Genomic DNA, 22,223 nt, shown 5'->3' on the forward strand with positions numbered 1-22,223 from the left:
CTGTACGGAGCTTGGGAAACACGGAGTTTGAGAACACTGTCCTGCTGCAGCATGGCTGGTGCTATGTGAAAGGGTAACAGTTCATGTCACTGATGGTGATAAAACAGCTAACCAACAGAAAACAAAATCCGGATAAATGGGTCAGATTGGAGAAGTAACCGGTGGAGTGCTGCCGTGATCAGTGTTGAGGGCTCAACTACCTGCATCTATGGAAATAACTTGGACTGAATGTACTGCAGCCAAATTTGCTTATGATAGAAAGTCAGGTTAGAAAGCAAGTTGTAAGGTTAAGTGAATGGGAAAATATATGATATATGGTGTATAATGTGAACTTGCCTACTTTGGCAGGAAGAATTCGAAGCAGAGTACTATTTTAATGAAGAGACACTACAGAATGATATCTTTAGTGTGAATCACAGTCACCAAGCAATTTGGAAGGCAAATGGAATGCTGACCTTTACTGCAAGGCAACTGGAGTGCAGCACTAAAAAGTCTCACTGCAATTGTACACAGTTTTGGCACCAGAAACATGTTGTGCAGTTTTGGTTTCAATGTGTAATTTGTGCATTTAGAATGAGGGGGGGAAACTCATTAACAAACATGAAGTCTTGAAAGTGGTGCACAGAGTTTGTTTAAGCTCACTGGGGAACCTAAAACATGGGATAGGGTTTCAGGATAAGGGTCAGATTGTTTCAGACTGTGACAAGGAGAAATTATTTTACCCAACTGGTTGAGAGTCCTCAGAACTGTCCAGCTCAAAGGGCTTGGGGTGTTGAGTATATTCAAGGTAGACATAGACAGGTTTTAGTGATTCAGTTGAATGAATGACCTGATGTAGGGAGCAGGCAGAAAGGAGGAGTTGAAATCCAAGAGCAGATATCATTTTACGCAATAGCAGAGTGGGCTTGGCAGGGCAAATAGTCTATTCCTGCTCCAATTTATGGTGCCATTGTAAGTCTTACTGCAATTACTAAGGCCACAAAGATGTGTACAGTTTGGTGACCTGACTTAAGTAAGAACAGATTTGCATAGGAAACAGTTCAGAGAAGATTCATGAGGATAATGTCTGGACTGAAGAGATGGCCTTGCCTTGTGAGGAATGGTTGACCCCACACTTTTGGAGTTTGGAAGAACGAGGGGTGATCTTACCTGAGACCAGAGGTGGGACCTTTTCAAATGTTCTTAAACCCAGGTACAAATTCCACAGACATTTTAAAGACACAAGATTTTCTTAGCATGCAGGTTCCAGGTCAAAGGTGACAGACATTTGCACCCACCAGGACTGAACATATTAAGCAGATGTTCACCTGCACATCTGCCAATGTAGTATACTGTATCCACTGTACCCGGTGTGGCTTCCTCTACATTGGGGAAACCAAGCGGAGGCTTGTGGACCACTTTACAGAACACCTCCGTTTGGTTCGCAATAAACAACTACACCTCCCAATCGCAAACCATTTTAACTCCCCCTCTCATTCCTTAGACGACATGTCCATCATGGGCCTCCTGCAGTGCCACAATGATGCCACCTGAAGGTTGCAGGAACAGCAACTCATATTCCGCTTGGGAACCCTGCAGCCCAATGGTATCAATGGGGACTTCACAAGCTTCAAAATCTCCCCTTTCCCCACTGCATCACAAAACCAGCCCAGCTCATCCCAGCGTCCCTAACCTGTTCTTCTTCTCACCTATCCCCTCCTCCCACCTCAAGCCGCACCTCCATTTCCCAGCTACCAACCTCATCCTGCCTCCTTGACCTGTCCGTCCTCCCTGAACTGACCTATCCCCTCCCCACCTATACTCTCCTCTCCACCTATCTTCTCCTCTATCCATCTTTGGTCCGCCTCCCCCTCTCTCCCTATTTATTCCAGAACCCTCTCCCCATCCCCCTCTCTGATGAAGGGTGTAGGCCCAAAACGTCAGTTTTTGTGCTCCTGAGGCACTGCTTGGCCTGTTGTATTTATCCAGCTACATACTTTGTTATCCTGAACACTAGTGTTGTACAGTGGCAGACCGTTACCTAACAATACTCTCAGCCAGTCTTACATAGTGACAGACCTGTACGTTAGTATTATACAATGCTAGCACTTGCATCCACCTGTACTGTAGCAGACCTAGATTCTCAGTATCCCAACCCAGGTAAGAAATGACAGACTGAAACAACCAACATTGCACCTCTATTATATAGTGACAGACCCAAGTTCACACATAATGTTCTCCAGTGTTAGCCACTGGCAGAGCTAGACTAAAGTGATACTCAATTTGGACTTTTCCAGCAGCAGGTCCTGGCTTTAGTCTTGACCTAAACATGGACAAAACAGCTGAATTCCAGAGGTGAGGTGACAACGATTGCCTTGGCGTTAAGGCACATGAGCAAACCTGGAATTAATGGCAAGGCGGGGGGGTGGAGAGAGACACAAACTCTCCACGGGTTTGTGTCACAGCTGGCACACAGGAAGATGGTTGTGACTGTTGGAGCTTAGTCATCTCAGCTGCAGGACATCACTGCAGGAGTTCCAGTTTCAGCTGCTTCATCGTGACCTCCACTCCATCATAAAGGTCAGAAGTGGGGATGTTTGCCGATGACCGCACAATATTAAACACCATTCACAACTTCTCAGATACTGAAGCAGTTCATGTTCAAATGCAATAATACCTGAAACAATATCCTGGTTTAGGCTGACAAGTGGCAAGAAACATTCATGCCACACAAACACCAGGCAATGACCATCTCCAACAAGGTATCATCTAACCATCACTCTTTGACATTCAATGGCATTGCCATCACTGAATCTCCCATTATCAAATTCCTGGGTTTACCATTGACCAGAACTTAAACTAGTCATACAAGTACAGCGGCCACTGTAGCAGGTCAGAGGTTGGGAATACTGCAGCAAGTAACTCACCTCCTGACTCTCTCAAACCCAAGTCAGACAAGTCAGGAGTGCGATGGAAAACGCTCCCCTTGCCTAGATGAGTGCAGTTGGGTATTGATGCCCTCCAGGACAGCAGCCCACTTGATGGGCACCGCATCCACCAATAAACACTCCCTCAGCCACTAACGCTCATTTGTGCTACTTTCTACAAGATGCATTGCAGCAATTCAAAAGTCCTTAGACAGCACCTTCCAAAACCACAATCATTTCCACCTAGAAGGGCAGGGCAGCAGATACATGGGAACTTCACCATCTACAGGTTTCCCTCAAAACTACTCACCATCCTGACTTGGAAATATATCATCACTGTCTCTGGGTCAAAATTCTCAAACCCCTAATAGTACTATGGGGGTGTCGCTGCAGCAGGCTGACTGGAGTGATTCAATAAAGTGGCTTAGTGCCACCTTCTCAATGACAATAAATTATGTCCAGCAATGATCCACACTTGTGAAAGAATAAAAACAGAACAGTACCCGCCAACACTGTAACCTTGTGTTACAGTGACACCCCTGTATAAGCCAGTACTGCACTCCAGTGTTACACAGTGACAAACCTGTATATAAATATATACCAGTGCTGTACTCATGTTACACAATGACACAGTTATATACACTCGTACGATACTTCAGGGTTACACAGTGACAGAACTGTATACATCAGCTAGCTTACCTGTAGTTCATAAACTCGCACTAGTTTGTCTAAGCAGGCTGTCACCATCACCTTTCCCAGGATGTTTACAACAGTGACGGCGTGATTATGGCCTTTGTAGATCCGCACTAATTCTCCCGTCTGAGAGTAAAGAAACAGTACAAGATAGTCAGTTTGGTTCTGATTGCAAGCTAATCAAAATTATCTCCAGGAACTCTGGGGACCTCTGAAACCTCTACTTGCCGAGTGCTACATTTGCATGGGACCTGCTGTCTCTCACTTGACAAACTTCAACACTTTAGCCTAGTAGCAATTCTTTACAGACAGGTCAAAGCAATCTGGTGTTGACAGGATATTGGAATTAAACAGAGATCAACCAATATGCAAACAGGTTATGACAGTAGATGTCACCTGTCACTCCAAGGGCAACCTCTTGCTTCTAAGTGACAGAGCTGTGGGTTCATGTCCCACTGCACAGACTTGGTTTATACAGGAAGAGTATTTACCCTCAAACTAAGTAATGTAATCTCTCTTGTCTGTCAGTTGAAAGTAGGCCTTCCAGCCTCTTAAATCCGCTTCATTATTCAATAAGATCATGGATGATGCAACGCCATTTTCTGCCCTCCCCCTATACCCCTTGTCACCATTTTCTATCAAAAACCTAACAGACTTGAACACAGTCAATCACTCATTACATTCAGTACCCATTACATTCTGAGGAAGAGATTCCACAGGGCAACAATCTCAGTAAAAATTCTCATCTGCCTTATTATTAAACTGTGCCCACTAGTTTCAGCTTCTGTACAAGGTGAACATCCTCTCAGCCTCCACCCTGTCAAGAGTCCGAAATGCTTGGAAAGGAGATTATGAAGCAATGAGGCAGAAGTAGCTATGGTGGATTGGGAAATTCTATTGAAAGGTTTATAGCGGACAAGCAGGGAAGCGAAGGCCTAGCAGTTTTATTGCTGGACTATTAATCCAGAGAATGTTCTGGGGATCTGGGTCCCACAGGAGGTGGTGATGGAATTTGAATTCAATAAAAAGAAATGTGGAATTAAGAATCTAACGATGATAATAAATTCATTGTTGATTGTCAAAAAAAACCCATCTGGTTTACTAGTGTCCTTTAGGGAAGGAAACTGCCATCCTTACCTGGTCTGGCCTACATGTGACTCCAGACCCATAGCAATGTGGTTGGCTCTTAACTGGTCTCTGGGTAATTAGGGATGAGCCCTAGCCAGTGACACACTCATCCCCTGAATGAATAAATAAAAAGCAATAGCTGGTATTTAAAGAAAAGACTACAGTGACTGCAGTAGACATACATTCCTTTGAGGCACAAAGATCCAAAGGGAAAAGTAAGCTAACTGTGGTTAATGAAAGAAGTTAAAGACTGTATTAGATTGAAGCAAATTGTTTGTAGCGATTCCAGGAAAAGTTGCAAGCCTGAGATTAAGGAGCAATTCAGAACCTAGCAAAGGAGGATCAAGAAACTGATTAAGAAAGGGAAGATGGAATATTTATGCATCCCTAATTACCCAGAGAGCAGTTAAGTGAGAACATAAAAGGTGGACTATCAGCTTATGTAAAGAGAAAAGTTAGGACAAGTGTGGATCCATGACAAGTGGGGTCAGAAAAACTTATAATGTAAAGCCTTGGAAATGGCAGAGAATCTAAACAGTTGCTTTGCGTCTGTCTTCACAGAAGATGCAGAAATTCTCCCAAAAGTACTGGGCAGTGAAGGGATCTTGTGAAAATGAGGAACTGACAGAAATTGTAATAAATAGAGGGTGCACTTGAGAAGTTAACTGGATTGAAGGTTGATTAATCTCTTGAACCTGATCAGACCATTCAAGGAGGTGGTTAGAGAGATAATGGATGCATTTGTGGTAAACTTTCAAAATTCTATAATTTCTGGGAAGGTACCTGTGAATGCAATGTAGCAACTGTAGCGTCACTATTTAACAGGGAAAGTGGACACAGACTTACAGATTGTTATCTTGACAGTAGCAGGGAAAATGTGAGACTCCATTTTGAAGATTGTGATAATTGGACATCTAGAAAATACTAGTAAAATTTGGCAGAGTGGACACAGATTTAAGGGAAACCACATCTCAAACTTTTTGGAGTTGTGTGAGAAAATTAGCATAGATAAAGGAGAACCAGAAGATGTGGTGTATTTGGATTTTTGGCTTTTGATAAAGCCCTACAGAGGAGGTTAGTAAATAAAATGACTGCAGATGGGATTGGGGGGGAATTGTATGAGAATGGATTGTGAATTAGCTAATGAACACAAAACAGAGAATTGGAACAAACAGATCACTTTCAGGATGGTAGGGTGTTGCTAGTGGGGTGTCTGTCACAAGGACCATTGCTTGGCTCATTGGTTATACACGTTTTGGATGTGGTGAACAAGATGCAATATTTCCAAAATTTGCCGATGAAACCAAACTAAGGAGGATGCAAGGAAGGTGCAATGGAGTTTCAACATGCTAACTGAGCAGTTTAGAAAAAATACAAAGTTATTGACTTTGGTAGAAAACAAAAACAGAAAAGAAAAATATTTCTCGGAAGATGAGGGGGTGCTGTGAAGCACAAGTGTCCAAAGAGACCTGAGTGTTCTTGGTCGTGAGTCACTGCAAGTCAGTAAGTAGGTGCAGCAACCATGTAGGAAGACGAATTGTACTCTGGTGTTCATCGCAAGTGGATTTGAGAACAGGAATAAAGATGACCTGTAGTTGGGTGTGCAAAGTTTTGGTGCTCTTATGTGAGGAAGAATACATGTCTCCCTTCGAGAAAGTGCAACAGAAGTTCACCAGATCGATTCCAGGGATGGTGAGATTGTCTTACAAGGACAGATTGAGAACTCTAGATCTGTATTGCCCAGAGTTTTGAAGGATGAGAGGTAACCCCATTGAAACTTACAAAATTCATGAAGGGTATATGTGAGTAAGATGTATTCCCTGGCTGTTGAGTCAAAAACCAGGGAACACTATCTCAGGACCAGGGACGGGCCATTTTGGATTGAAATGAGGAAAAATTTCTTCATTCAGAAGGTGGTCAATTGCAGAGATGTGGAACCTGAATCACGGAGTAGGTTCAAGACAGAAATCAACAGTGTTCTGGAGACTAATAACATCAAGGGTTACAGAGAGAAATGCAGAAAACAGGCTTTGAAGTGGATGATCAGCCATGATGCAACTGAATGGGCAGAATGACCTACTCCTGTGTTCCCTCAGGGTCATGTTTTGATGAGATCATCTCATTCTTGGGAGCTCCAGCCTTTGCAGGATAACTCATCATACCAGGAATCAGTCAAGTGAATCTTCCCTGAACTGCTTCTAACTCAATGATTCTTGTTTGGTCTCCTTCCCTGCAGGTTACACCACTGCCAAGGTCACGTCCAAATATTTTTTTTAAAACACAGTGAGGGTTACCCCCTTCTCGAAACCCTATTAGAAATGAGTTCTACGTACCCATCAAACTCCTGGTGAAAAAAAAACATGCAACTCACCTTTAGTCCTTCCATCAATGATTTTAAATCTATGACCGCTGGTATTGTCATCTTTACCAAAGGAAAATTCTTCCGACCTATCCCTCAATTTTAGGCAATTCAGTTAACTATTCTCTCAGTGCTGTGTTCCAAAGTAAACAACCCGGATCTACCTGAACAACACTTCTCAGTATCTCGAGTTATTATAATTGTGCATTACTCTGCCTGGTTGAGTTACCCCTCATTTGTCTGGACAAGACTGCAATTGCTATTGTCCTGACAAATGACAAGCCACGATATCTTGCTGTAGTCTACACCTTCCCTTCTCACTATGAGGACGCAATCAGCTTTCTATCATGTGCATAGTCTGAGTCATGCCCCTTAACTTGAAGTTTAAATTGTTGATACATAAACAAGGTGATGCATAACTGAGAGCGACAGTTCAGTGCAGAGTTGAGTGAGTGCAGCACTGTCTTTTGATTGAAACTTGAGGCCCCAGGTGGATGGGAAAATAAACACACATTCATGTAACACCTTCTGTGAAAATGGGATGTCTCAAAGTCCTTTTCCATTGAAGTACTTGTAAGTTACTGATGATCGAAGGTGGGAAACACAGCAACCAAGGCAGAATTCCCACAAAAACAATGTGATAATGGCCAGACAATCTGCTCTGCTGAGGTAGGCAGAGGGGGAAATACTGGCCAGCACACTGGGAGATAGTTGTATCTTGAAATCAGTGTCGCTGGATTTTTCACATCTACCTGAGGATGGCTGAAGTTTAATGTCTCTCCTGAAACACAACAACTCTGAATGCTGACGTGCCCTCAGCGAAATGTGTCAGGTTTGAGTTCTGTGCTTATATTCTGGAGTAAGACCTGAACACTCAGCTTCTGATTCAGAGGCAAGAACGCTACCAACGGAGGCACGGCCAACACCTTCACACATTCCAAGGGGACTGTGTCTAAAATGAGGACAGTTCTCCCCGGTGCACTGGGTCTATATTTAGCTCCTGATATAATAAAAAACTAAATCTGGTCAATACCACAGTGTCAGTTGAGGGCACTAGTGAAATATACACCTTTGCTCTTACAGTCAAGTGAAGAGTTAAAACCCAAGGGTGATTTTGTCCAGTCTGTTTTTGGGCTCGGCTACATGATTATCAGATATATTTTGGATCATGTATGAAGGAAAAGAACCAAGAAGAATTTAAACTATTTGGTGATAATGTTTGTGTTCACATTTTAATTGAATGCTTTGGCTCTCTCGACAACATATCCAAAATAAGGACTAATCCATGAGTGACACTGGACCTACAGGGGTTCAATTCTAATGTCAGAAATATAGGTTGTATAAGTACCATTTCTGAGACCTGTTCAAGTGCATTAGCCCTGGACTGCTGTGTTCATTGATATCAACATTGCCAGGTTCAAACTTGCTTGCTCAGCAGGCACTGGAAATCAGCTTGAAGATTTCCTGGAAAACTCAAAACTCAAGATTTTGCTGTGCATTAAACCATTGGAGTAATGTTACCACAGAATGGGGTTTAAACCAGTAACTCCCATACAAGGCTCCATTACTCTAGCGTTTGGACTTATTTCAAGCAGGATCTTGAGGAAACACGAAGTAACTGCTCAGTCATGTGTTTAAGGCCCGTTTGAAATATTGAAACATATTAAAACAACACGTTTTTGAATTCCAAATAGTGAAAACTTACGTGGATGTTGTGAGCATGTACAGATTGATCGCTAGAACCGCTGAAAACCAAGTCATTCACCACCTGAAAGCACAAAACATAAGTCACTGCTGTCTCCAGGCACAGATGCCACACGTGTCAGACAGCATCCCTCCGACTCCTGCAACCAGACACAGCACACTCACCCTCGCGCACATGCGCCGGTCTCTCTCCTCTACCGTCATACACATCACACCCACTTCCTGACAGCAGACATTTCAAGTCTCTTTTTTTTTGCCACAGATCCCACCCTGATGTGCAACACTTCACCAGCCATACCTTCATGCACAGGACAGTCTTAGTGTGACCTTCCAGCGTCCTGAGCAATAACCCATTCCTGGCATCACGAACACTGATGGTACAATCGTATGATCCGACCAGTAGCAGCCTGCGGGCTCCCTCCTGTGCTGTTGCCAAGCAACTGACTGCTCGGGGAGCGTGACAGTCAAACACATCGAGCTGTTTGTTGGTCTGAGGAAATGGCAGCAAGCAAAAAAAAACAATTCAGGATGTCCTGGGCTCACCCCATTAGAAGAGAATGATCACTCTCTGTATTTACCAGACAACAGAAACAGACCACTCGGCCCATCAAGAGTGTCCTGGTGCTTCTCAGCAGGTTTCAACTAACTGTGCCTGCTTTCCAAGTCCTTCCACACTGCCCTTGTCTTGAGAAAAAGCCCACGCACTTGGAATTGTCAAAAAAGCAGGGCAAAGCATTGGCAGAGGAGATGGGAAGAGTAAAGATTTCAAATGATACAGTTTGTGAGGATTGGTTGGGAAGTGGGATGCAATTGGCTTAGTGCAGTTGGAAACATCAACAGATGTTAAACAAGGTCAATAAAAGCTGTTTTGCAGAATATAGAGAGAATGCAACAGCTTAAAATAAAAGATTTCTTTCATAAAAGGCTATTAATAATCGGAAAAAATCATTGAGAATGAAGAAATAGGAGAAATATTGATTAAATACTGGACACTGTTCACAGTAGAAGAGACAACCAAAGGACAACCAATTTAAATAAGAATGACAAACATAAGATAACTAATATCAGAGGAAGGTACTGGAGAAAACTTGAGAATAAAGCCCAACAAATTCCCAGCAACTCGGGTTCTGAAGAAGCAAGCTGCTGAGATAGTGGGCATGTTGATTACGGGTTTTAAAAATCCTTTAGGTTCTAGAATTGTATCTGAGGATTGGTTAGCAAATCTAACACCGATATTCAAGAAAGGTGGGAATGAGTAGACAAGGAAAATATACCTGTTAGCCTGGCATCTGTCAACAGCAAAGTGCTAGCATCTGTTAAGGAAGTCCTAACAATGCATTCTGCAAAGCACAGCCTGAACATGTAACATGAACTTGTAGCAGTTCAGAGTAATAATAAAAAAAAAACCAATCAATTTGAACACATCGCTGAACCTGAACAGTAATGTATCAGTGAGAGTGGAGGATTAGTAAATGGGCAGCAAAGACAGAGCTTCCAAGTTGGCAGACAATGTCTAATGGAGTGCTGTAAAGATCAGTAATTGAGCCTATTTACTTACACTCTACATTAATAACTTAAGACAAAGAGAAGCTTTTCTGACAATAAGAAGCTAGTGGGGATTACTATGAGGACACCAAGAGGCTACAAAGAGATACTGACTGGTTGAGTGAATGGGCAGTAAGGTGACAGATAGGAAATCATGAGCTTCTCACTCTGGTTGTGAAAATAGAAATGGGAATATTTTCTAAAAATAAGAGAAACTTATAAATGTTCAGGGAAATTTAGGTGTACCAGTGTAAGAAACACAAAGGTAGCATGCTAATTCAGCAAGCAAACAGGAAGATAAATCAATTGTCCTTTATATGAAGGGTATAAGGGCAACTAATCTTGCTAAATATATACAGGATAATAAATTGTGAAGCTGGATGAACACAGCAGGCCAAGCAACATCTCAGGAGCACAAAAGCTGACGTTTCGGGCCTAGACCCTTCAAGAGGGGGATGGGGAGAGGGTTCTGGAATAAATAGGGAGAGGTGAGGAGGCGGACTGAAGACGGAGAGAAAAGAAGATAGGTGGAGAGGAGAGTATAGGTGGGGCTGTAGGGAGGGGATAGGTCAGTTCAGGGAAGACAGACAGGTCAAGGAGGTGGGATGAGGTTAGTAGGTAGGAAATGAAGGTGCGGCTTGAGGTGGGTGGAAGGGATGGGTGAGAGGAAGAACAGGTTAGGGAGGCAGAGACAAGTTTGGCTGGTTTTGGGATGCAGTGGGGGGGGGGGAAGGGGATGAACTGGGCTGGTTTTGGGATGCAGTGAGGGAAGGGGAGATTTTGAAGCTGTAGAAGTCCACACTGATACCATTGGGCTGCAGGGTTCCCAAGCGGAATATGAGTTGCTGTTCCTGCAACCTTCGGGTGGCATCATTGTGGCACTGCAGGAGGCCCATGATGGACATGTCATCTAAAGAATGGGACAGTATACCACATTGGCAGATGCGCAGGTGAACCTCTGCTTAATATGGGAAGTCATCTTGGGGCCTGGGATGGGGGTGAGGGAGGTGGTGTGGGGACAAGTGTAGCACTTCCTGCGGTTGCAGGGGAAGGTGCCGGGTGTGGTGGGGTTGGAGGGGAGTGTGGAGCAAACAAGGGAGTCATGGAGAGAGTGGTCTCTCCGGAAGGCAGACAAGGGTGGGGATGGAAAAACGTCGGGGGCGGGGTGTGAGGGATGTGTTGCGGGAGACGCAGTCGAGGGCGTTCTCGACCACTGTGGGGGTAAGGTTGCGGTCCTTGAAGAACTTGGACATCTGGGATGTGTGGGAGTGGAATGCCTCATCCTGGGAGCAGATGCGGCGGAGGCGCAGGAATTGGGAATAGGGGATGGAATTTTTGCAGGAGGGTGGGTGGGAGGTGGTGTATTCTAGGTAGCTGTGGGAGTTGGTGGGCTTGAAATGGACATTACTTCGTAGGTGGTTGCCTGAGATGGAGACTGAGGCGTCCAGGAAGGTGAGGGATGTGTTGGAGATGGCCCAGGTGAGCTTGAGGTTGGGGTGGAAGGTGTTGGTGAAGTGGATGAACTGTTCGAGCTCCTCTGAAGAGCAAGAGGCGGTGCCGATACAGTCAATGTAACGGAGGAAGAGGTGGGGTTTGGGGCCTGTGTAGGTGCGGAAGAGGGACTGGTCCACGTAACCCCACAAAGAGGCAGGCATAGCTTGGGCCCATGCGGGTGCCCATGGCCACCCCCTTTGTCTGTAGGAAGTGGGAGGAATCAAAAGAGAAGTTGTTGAGGGTGAGGACGAGTTCGGCTAGGCGGATGAGGGTGTCGATGGAGGGGGACTGGTCGGGCCTGTGGGGCAGGAAGAAGCGGAGGGCCTTGAGGCCATCTGCAAGAGGAATGCAGGTGTATAGGGACTGGACGTCCATGGTGAAAATGAGGTTGGGGGCCAGGGAATTGTAAGTTCTGGAGGAGGTGGAGGGCGTGGGTGGTGTCACAGACGTAGGTAGGGAGTTCCTGGACCAAAGGGGAGAAAATGGAGTCCAGATAGGTGGAGATGAGTTTGGTGGGGCAGGAGCAGGCTGAGACAATGGGTCGACCAGGGCAGGCGGGTTTGTGGATTTTGGGAAGGAGATAGAAACGGGCTGTGCAGGGTTGGGGAACAATGAGGTTGGAGGCTGTGGGTGGGAGGTCCCCTGAGGTGTTGAGGTCATGGATGGTATTGGAGATGATGGTTTGGTGCTCGGGGGTAGGGTCATGATCAAGGGGGCGGTAGGAGGTGGTGTTGGAGAGTTGGCCTTTGGCCTCGGCGATGTAGAGGTCAGTGTCAGCAGGATCAGCAACTCAAATATCTCAAATATATACAGGACATTGGTGTGACCACATATGGAATACTGACAGCAGTGTTCTCTGGGTCCTCTCCATTCCTGCCCTGTGCCTTACAATAGAATGATGACATACCAGAGCGAGGTCACTCAGTCCATTATATTGCTGCCATCTTTTTGTAAGACAATTGCAGCTCATTCACTGCCCTGCCCCTCCCCTGCAGTCCTAAAAATTCTCTGAGGTGTTTAGCCAATTCCCTCTTGAAAACTGCAATTGCACCTGCTTCCACTACACTCTTGGGCAATACAATTCCTAACCACTTGCTACATCAAAACATTTCTCTCTCAAGTTTGCCCATGAGAACAGTTTTTCCTCATCTACTCTGCTCAGACTGGTCCAGAAGGTGAATAATTCTACAAAATCTCCTCTGAATCATCTCCAAGGAGAACAAGCCCAGTTTCTCTGATCAATCTGCAAACTGAAGCCCCTAATCCCAGAACTATGCTTATGAATCATTTCTGCACTCTTGCAAACACCTACACGCCTTTGGTATATAGAATCGGGCACAACACACGATACTCCAGTTGGGAATGAACCAGCGTTCCATAAAGATTCACTGTGGTTTCATGATATAGAGAAACGAGCCACACTAAGTTTATACTGTTGTGCACACCTCTTTTCCATTTCCACAAAGCCCAACCCAGTTTTACTGATTCCCTCTGTTTCAATAATATCTATTTTACTTAGCAATGTCTTACTGTCTGAAAGGCTCTATGTACTTCACTGTAAAATAGCACAATCAAGCAAATGTGAACACCAGTCAGAAAGAGAGAGATAACTGAAAGCCTGGTCACGTAAGAGTTTTACGAAGCTGTCTTAGGTGAGGAATGCAAGGTGGACTCAGAGGGAATTCCAGAGGATGGAGACGAGATGGCAAAATTGCAGCAATTATAATTGGGAATGTACGAGAGGCCAGAAATACAGGATCAGACAAATGAAGATTTCAGTTTTGGAAATTAAGAGATATTGAGGGTCTTGAAAATGAGGATAAGAATTTAAAACTGACCTCACCAGAATGGGAGTGGGTGCACATCAATGAGCGATAGGGTGCTGGGTAAACTGCACGGGTGTAAGTTATAATATCACATCTGGAGTTTCGTGTCAGTTTGGTTTTACAGAAGATGTCAGCAAGCAAAAATCTGCTCAAAGAACATCAATAATACTCTGTTTAAAAACCCAGGGCTTGTGCCCGATCACAAGCCTTGCGGCCTGCAGGCCCGAGGGACAGGAAAAAGGAAAGGATGGAGTCCAAGGAAGAGGATAGTTAGCCTGAGGGGTGAAGGTGAGAACAGGCCCGGAGTGCGGGGGGGAAGAGAGAATGTCTATGCACATGAATAGAGGGGGTAGGGGGAGGGGGATGTGCACTTACGTGCTTACCTTAACACTGAAGGAATATACAGAGCCATTGGCCAGCCCAATGTACAAGATCCGCCAACGACTGTGCAAGCTCAACACACGGTCTGGCAAAGTGAACTGGTCCAAGTGCATCTTGCTCTGTTGAAATCGAAAGCAAAGAGCTACAATGATGATACTACAGCACAGTTCAGTAGTTACAGTGGTCTCAACCTCCATACAGGCTGTTCTTTGAGGACTGGGCAATAATGTACAAGGGAGGGGCACCCCCAATTTTCCAGCTGACAAATATAACATAGCTGTGCCATTTTTCAAAGAACAATTTGTTATCAGTGTGGAAGCAGGCCATACAATCCCTCTGAAGAGCATCCAACCTAGACCCATTCCCTTATAACCCACCTAATTACACATCCCTGAACACTATGGGCAAATTAGCATGGCCAATCCACCTAGCCTGCACATCTCCGGACTGTGGGAGGAAATTGGAGCATCTGAAGGAAACCCACGCAGACACAGAGCGAATGTGCAAACTCCACACTGTCGCCCGAGGGTGAAATCGAACCCGGGTCCCTGGTGCTGTAAGGCAGCAGTGCTGACCACTGAGCTACGGTGTCGCTCTTCTGCTGGAATGACAGAAGGAGTATGTTCAAACAGCCCTGGGTTCATCAATTTCGTCATTGCTCCCCACTCCTTTCACTCAAATTGGACTTCCAGTGGTCCCAAAATTCCCAGAAGCAGGGAGCTACTAGGTCTCTCCTGTTCAGTGCCAGTTGGAAGTGGAATGGCTCATCCTCCTGGTCACCCTCTTTCAGCGTCAGGCCATTCAGTTCACCAGCTCAGCATTTCTCAGGCTTCGACCTTCAAAGCACAGAGGAGGCTTCCAATCTGTGCACTCAAAGTTTCAATCAAACTGTACATTCAACTCTAACCTCTCCGTTTGCTTGTCATCTTAAATACTAGATCATCCGTTAAGTTTTTAAGGAGCTTAAGATGGGGTGTTCGCAGAAGACTCCAGATCAGAGGGTCACAAGAATGCATGTGCCCTTAGGCCATTCAAGGACAATGTTGAGAAGTACAATTTCACTCAAAAGGCAACCGCGATGTGCAAATCCTTAACACAACCAACCTCTCCCACACCCCCTCAAACATGCTGGGAGCCAACTGAAAATTTCAGAATGGAGTTTGTTAGGAGTACTTCCAAGCTAACGGACGTGATGCTGCGGTGGATAAATGAGAATTGAGCTGCGGACCAATTGTACAGATAAACTAGCTCGAGGTGCTCAACAAAACAAGTTAAAAGGAGTTGAACCAGTCTCTTTTTATTCCTTCGTTATTAACAACACAGGCTGATGGATGGACCCATCATGCAGTGTAATGACCCACCTTCACATCGTAGCAGCGTACAGTGTGGTCACTGGATCCCGTATACAGGCACGCTGTCTTCCCTTGAATGTGTACGATTAGCAGGCAGTTCACCTTTGTGGTGTGACCTTCGAACAGACCCACACATTTCCGACTCTGAAGGAGTGGAAACATGAAACATGTTAAACACGGACTTAACAACAAAGTTTGCAGGAGAAACAACCGAGGATTCAGCAGAAAGAAGACATGTAGTTCTCTTCGTGATATTCAGATATAAAAATGCTCAAACTGTAAGACACATGGTTGGTTGGCAGGCAACTCCTGGACTAGCTGGAGCATCAGCTCCCGCTGCAGTAAAACACTGGAGCGTCAGCTCCCACTGCACCACAGGCCATTTGGTCCATAGTGTCCGAGCCAGATCTCGGATTGAGCAACTTGATTTGCCCAAACTCTCTTCTCGTCTTCTATTAATCTGTGGCACAAATGTCCAATTTTCCCTGAACAGATGCAGCAATCTCTGCAGCAACCATTGTGAGGCAAAAACAGTTCAAGCTACACCTATCCTCTGTAGAGGGGCCTTCTCCTGCCCACGTCTGTGATAACTTTCAAGGGATGACTGTTTGATAGCTAGGCAGTGAGGATTTAAGAGCAGCCCAATCTTTATGCCCCTCAAGCTTTTATTTATGGAGAGACATATTACACATAGCTCCAAACACAACAACCACAGTTGCTGAGTCCCCAGCTAACGTCCATAACCTGAATACAAGTAAGTAATTAAATTATAATTAACAACCACCCCTCATCACTCACTCCATAATCAAAGAAAAAGTCCTTCCCTATTAACCGTATTAGAAACTTCGGTGTAATTTCCCCTTTAATTTTCTAAGTTTCAATGGTGCAGTTTGATAGTCTACATCTCACTTCCTAACCTTAGATTCCCATCCCTGGCATCATCCTGATGAATGTACATGGTGAACCCCCTATAGTTTCTATGCTCTGTCTCTAACAGAGATGTTCAGAATCACACCCAACCAATTTGGGTGTTTCATGGTGGGGATTAGCCAGGGCTGAAAAGGGTCAAAGACGAAATAGTCTGAAATGTTTTCATGAGTAGCAATGCTGTATGACCGAGAGTACCCTGAGGCTACTTCAAATAGATGAAACTATTAAACATTAAGTAAGTCAAAACATCAGGTTTCCTTTTGTTTACCCATTACCATTAAGACTACGGATCGAAGCATTTGTAAAGTGATCTCAACATTTCAGTATTCAATGCTGTTAGTGAATGTAGAAAAGGGTGAAGCTCATACTGATGATGGATGTCACATTGTTGGATTATATATATGAGAAGCAAAGCAAGGACTAAGGTAGGGCTTTGCAAACCACTTCCCAATGTGTAACTCCATTTCACCACCACCCTCTTGAGGGGATTTAGATATGGGACAACAAAGGCTGTCCATAGTGAGGACAACTACATAATTTCCAAGAGCTTTTTGTTTTAGCAATATAGAAGCTTGAAACAGTTGGCCTATTTTAATTAAATTTCACCTATTATGGATCAATACATATCGCTCAAATGTAGAAAACACAGCAGGGAAACAGACCCATTTAGCCCACCACTCCTATACTGACCTACAAACCACCAAACTACACTAATCCAATCTATTTGTTCCAGAGCCAACTACAGTCATACTATTTTGTGAAACTGATCTTTTCACATCTCAAAGCTTTTAGCCAAGCTCCCACCCCAGCACTGCGCAATGGATTCAGACCCACTTTTTCCTCACCCATTTCTCAACAACCTCCTGCCTGGCTCTCATTGTTGGCCTCACTCCTCCCACCAGCCCTCCCCTCCATCACCATCACCCTTCGACTACACTCCCAGGCGCCCCCACCGCCAACACCACTCTCAGTCTCACATCCTGTCACTCCTGCTCCCACACCACACTCCGGTATCATCAGTTCTGGAATTATTATCCGGTATCATTAATTGCTGGAAACCACATGGAAGGAGGTAGCTGCAGGTCATGTAGGAGCAGCAACTACCGGGTGCTGCAATCTCTGCTGCTCCCACTTACCTACACAATCTTGTCAGATGGGCAGGAGATTCATTGCTGATATCTCTCCCTCAGCCAGGCAGTAGGTGGAACCAAAACATATAAGGGCTAAGATCTGTTTTCCACAAACTGCAATTCTTTCCACCAGTAGAAACTTCACATTCGTAATTATTGGAACTAAACTGGAGCTGGGAGTGGCTTCAGTAATCCTGAATGTTTAAGGCGCACCCAGGGCTTAGTTAATCCATCCAATTTGCACTGGGTCCTGGACAGACAGTCTCCTCTCCAGTCCTGCACCTATTCATGTTTATTGCCCTCCAGCACCCACCCAACTTCCTCTTTAAATCCTTGATGATCTACAATTCTATCTTCCCCCTAGGCAGTGAATTTTAGGTCATTAGCACTTGTTGGCCAGGAATGCTCTTCCTCACACACTGCATCTCTTACCCAAAAGCCTTATATTGTGTCTCACAGCTCTTTAACGATCAGCTATAGAAATAGCTTTTCCTTTCCCACCTTATTTAAACTTGTCATCACCCTGTACTCCTCCACCAGTTCTCTCCAATCTACTTTGCTGCAAGGAGAGTAACACCAACTTCTTCAATTACAAGTAGGCCACTCAGCCCCTTGATCCTGCTGGACCATTCCTTAGGATCATGGGTGACTGGCTAGTGTTTGTTTGTTTTGAATTTCAGTTATTTCCAACAAGAATCTCGCTACTTCTGCCTGAAAAAAAAACCGCGTGACTGGTTTCCACCACCTTCTGGTGCAGAGTTGCAGTCTCTCAACCCTCAGAGAGAAATGTCCTCAAGGTATCCTGACAAGGTTTCAGTGCCCTCAAGTTCTGGTCTCATCCACAAGATGAAACGTCGTGTCCACATCCACTTTAAGACCACGACGGATCACATACACTTCAATCAAATCGACTTTCACTCTTCTAAACTACATGGTAGAATCGCACCTCATAAGATAAATTATTCATTCCAGGTATCAATCTGCCTCCAATGTGTTTCCATTTTTTTTAAAAAAGGAGACCAAAACTGGTGCAGTTTCACCAATGTCCTAAATTTAGTAATACCCTTTTTAAACATTTTGTTGCCAAACTGAACTTCACTATGCTCCAACTGCCAGATGTTGGCCCACCTTTTCTACTTTACTTTCAAACAGCAACTCCGAGACTTGCCCCGTGCCATATTTCCCTCCCCACTTCAGGGTTATCTGTAAGTTTAACGACCACACTGTTGCTCAACTCATTGAGGTAAATTTTAAAAAGTTGGAGATGCCAGCACAGACCTCCACTCATCACACTCTGCCAATCAAAGACCTATTTATAAGTAGTCTCTGTTCAATGCCAGCCAATCTCCTGTCCATGCCAATATATTATCCTCTGCAAAGAACCCTTAATGTAGCACTGTAACAAAAGATGTCTGGAGATGAAAGGCCAGTGGAGGCTCTCCTCTATACACTGTATGCATTACTCCTTCAACGAACTCCAATAAATTGGTTAAAAATGACTCCCCTTTGAGAATACCACGCTGACTCGTCCCAATTGTTGTGAGTTTTTTCAAAGTGTGCAGCTATAATGACCAATACGAACACTATCCCATAACAAACGTTTAACAAAAACCAAAAGAACTGTAAATCAGAAATGAAGACAAAAGTTGCTGGAAAATCTCAGCAGGACCTGCAGCATCTGTGGAGAGAAATCAGAGTTAACATTTCGAATTCTGAAGAAGGATCACTCGGCCCTAAACTCTCATTTCTCTCCACAGCTGTTGAAGTTAACAGGCCGCTAGCTTTCGGTTTTCTGCTTCCCTCCCTTCTTGAATACTCGCTGTAGCTAAAATCCTGAATTTAACCGCATCCCTAAACAGGAGGCCCAACTTATTGCTACCAAACCTTTCTTCACAGCCAAAAGTCAATCATTCGTGGCTGCTGTGCAGTACACAGAAAACTAATGCCCAATATATTTGCAACCAGATCTTCGTGAAACAAAAAGCCAGATCAATTAATTGGCCCATCACCAACAGCCCAAGCACAGACGTCTCTTACCATCAGGTTATAGATGCGCACGGTTTTATCAGCAGAGCAGGTATACAGGTGGCCATTGTATATTTGCATGGCATTGACAGATGCCTGGTGACCTTCAAAGATTCCTTCACTGGGATTATCGTCCTCTGCACCATCTGAAGACACCTCTAAGAGGACAAGGTGGTGATCAGACAGGGAAACAACGTGCAGTGTCAAACCATCAGAACTGCACACTCAAGATTCACTTAATAGCACACAGACATGTTGGAATTTGCTTGCCTCAGCCCATGATAATCGATACCCACCTCCTGCTGACCCAGCGATATACCCTGGTGGTCAGTAGAGGAGTGGGGAGCATGGAGACGAGGTGGGTTGGTAGGCTGGGCGTGGGGAACTAAAGGGCAGGACAGAAATAAGGGGACAAGTCATTGTCACTATCCATACAAGCTCAGGGTCATGCCATTCAAACATACCAGCATCCAACAAAACTGCTGTCATCTCTTTCAATATAGGGTTTGATACCTGATGTGTTCCTTGATCCTTTCAATGACGACCCAGGAGTCTGTGTCTCAGCCACACTGTTTAAAAACAGAAAACAAAGGTGGGAACATTGGTGTGGAGGACACCACTGTCATATGGAAAACAGAACCATGTCTCTATCAAAGTTGATCCATGTTGGGGCCCTCTTGAGCTAGTGCTGCAGTTGGAGCTTCAGGCTTCCCCTTTAGAGGGCCAAACTGCCCTCGTAGGTGGACGTGAAAGATGCTAATGGCACTACTGGAAGAGAAGCATGGCAGCCCCTCTGGCCAAATTTAACCCTCAACCAACACAGTATCTCCTGAAGGATTGTGGGACAAACATGTTTACATGGAGACTGACAGCTGAGTTTACCCACATGACAACCAGCTGCAAAACATGCTGGGTGTCCTGAGGTTGTGAAAGGTGCTTTCCCCTCACCTCCCTTTTAAATCTTCGTAGAATCCCTACAGCGCGGGAGCAGGCCTTCTGGCCCATCGAGTCCACACTGACCCTCCAAACAGCATCCCATCCAGACTGACCCCGCCTACTCTGTTCCCTGTAACTCTGCATTTCCCATGGCTAACCCACCTAGACTGGACACTGTGGACAATTTAATACAGACAATCCACCTAACCTGCACATCTTTGGACTGCAGGAGAAAACTGGAGGAAACCCACGCAGGCATGGAGGAGAATGTGCAAACTCCACACAGACAGCCACCCACGGGTGAGAATCGAACCCAGGTCCCTAGCGCCGAGAGGCAGCGGTGCTAGCCACTGAGCCGCCGTGCTCAGTTTTCCTTTTCTCTTTGAAGTGATGGTATTGAACCAGTGAGGCTGGCTGTTGAAGGCACTGTCTGCTACTGGATGCAATACCACAAGCCTGAGCTTCCTAGCAATGCTGCATCTCCACAGTATGGAGACCAGGCTGCAGCATTCTGCTTGGCGCCAATGCTTAAGATTGTTTAACTCGGCAGCAGCTGAGTCCGAGATCTCTCACTGCAATCTGTCCAGGAAGGACATCACATGTTTACACGGTATCTTTAATGTACTGAAACATCCCCAAGGAGAGAAAACACTCAGTCCCAGGGATAGGTTGTAAAGGACAATCTTAAAGGAGAAGAGAGAGACAGAAAAACAAAGAGGTTTCCAGGGAGGGAACTGTAAAATGGCAAAGCTCGGGCAGCTGAAAGCATGACCATCCATGCTGGAGTGATTAAAAATGGCAAGAGGCCAAGAGATGGTTGTAGGCCTTAAACAGATAGCGCAGATAGGTAAGGGATCTGAGGAGCAGAAAGAGGAGAATTTGAAAAACGGGGAGATTGCTAGACCTGCCCAGAAACCTCTCCGAGTCTCACCTCTTGGTGACAGCAGTCACCACCTCACTGGTCGAAGTTACCTCGTTGCAGCCTGCTTTGGGGGTGTCAGTAGGACACTGACTTGGAATCAGCTGCTCTCCTTTACATGGGCTGTCGGACTGCTCACTAGCTAATTCCACAGATTCGACATCAACAACATCCAGCTGGGCTTTGGGGATTTCCACCAGCCCCACAGAGGAATCACTGTCCGTGGAGGCACTCGCCATTTCACTTTCCCCCTTGGGACCACCTTTCTCCCTGGGGGCGGAGATGCCCTCTGACTCTTGGGGGGTCGAGGTCGTGACCTTTCCCTTGAGCATCCTTTTGCTTTTCAGTTTGCGGGTGGGTCGGAACTGCTCGTTGTCTTGCTCGGTATCACTGTTCTCGCCCGCTTGCTCCACCCGGGCCGGCTTTTTCTTCCTGAGTTTCTTCTTCTTTTTAATGCCTTTGCTCTCCGAGGGAGTGAAAGACGACTCGACCACCTGCTCGCTCGCTTGGCTCCTCCGATCCTTGTCAGGGAGCTTGGGTTCCTTCCGGCACTTTCCGGCTGGCGGTGGGTTGGGTTGCTCTGGCACTGCAAATGACTTCCTGTGCTGGGCCACCCTGGTCTCAGCCCCTCTCTGGAGTCTGAATGCTGGGGGAGTCATGCCGTGAGCCTCCTCAGTCCCATTTCTGCTCTGGTCGGCAGGTAGACCCACTTCCCCAGGGCCCAGAGGTGAGAGGCCTTCAGTGAGGTGCTGGAGAGGCGGTGGCAGCGTGATGAGCGGGAAGCCCAGAGGTCGCATTTCACCTGCGGGAAACAGAGGGCACAGCCATTCAGGCCAGACTCAATGGGATCCATCAAACCGTGGTTTGCATTTGCCTGATGCGTCATCAGGATGTG

General features: G+C 45.5%; 1 protein-coding gene across 3 annotated transcripts in view; it reads right to left on the reverse strand.

The window, feature by feature from the left end:
- The window catches only part of znf106a (zinc finger protein 106a), an 80,510-nt gene that overhangs the window by 8,393 nt on the left and 49,894 nt on the right, over nt 1-22,223 (reverse strand). For all 3 annotated transcript variants that reach the window (XM_059649335.1, XM_059649333.1, XM_059649334.1), the window contains 8 exons: nt 21,341-22,130; nt 19,987-20,042; nt 19,486-19,631; nt 15,398-15,532; nt 14,039-14,155; nt 9,089-9,280; nt 8,792-8,854; nt 3,606-3,725 (listed from right to left, as the gene is read on the reverse strand). In XM_059649335.1, coding sequence (XP_059505318.1) covers nt 3,606-3,725; nt 8,792-8,854; nt 9,089-9,280; nt 14,039-14,155; nt 15,398-15,532; nt 19,486-19,631; nt 19,987-20,042; nt 21,341-22,130 — 1,619 coding nt within the window. The remainder of the gene's footprint in view (nt 1-3,605; nt 3,726-8,791; nt 8,855-9,088; nt 9,281-14,038; nt 14,156-15,397; nt 15,533-19,485; nt 19,632-19,986; nt 20,043-21,340; nt 22,131-22,223) is intronic.

This window comes from Stegostoma tigrinum, chromosome 10, assembly GCF_030684315.1.
Source record: "Stegostoma tigrinum isolate sSteTig4 chromosome 10, sSteTig4.hap1, whole genome shotgun sequence".
Lineage (NCBI taxonomy): Eukaryota > Metazoa > Chordata > Chondrichthyes > Orectolobiformes > Stegostomatidae > Stegostoma > Stegostoma tigrinum.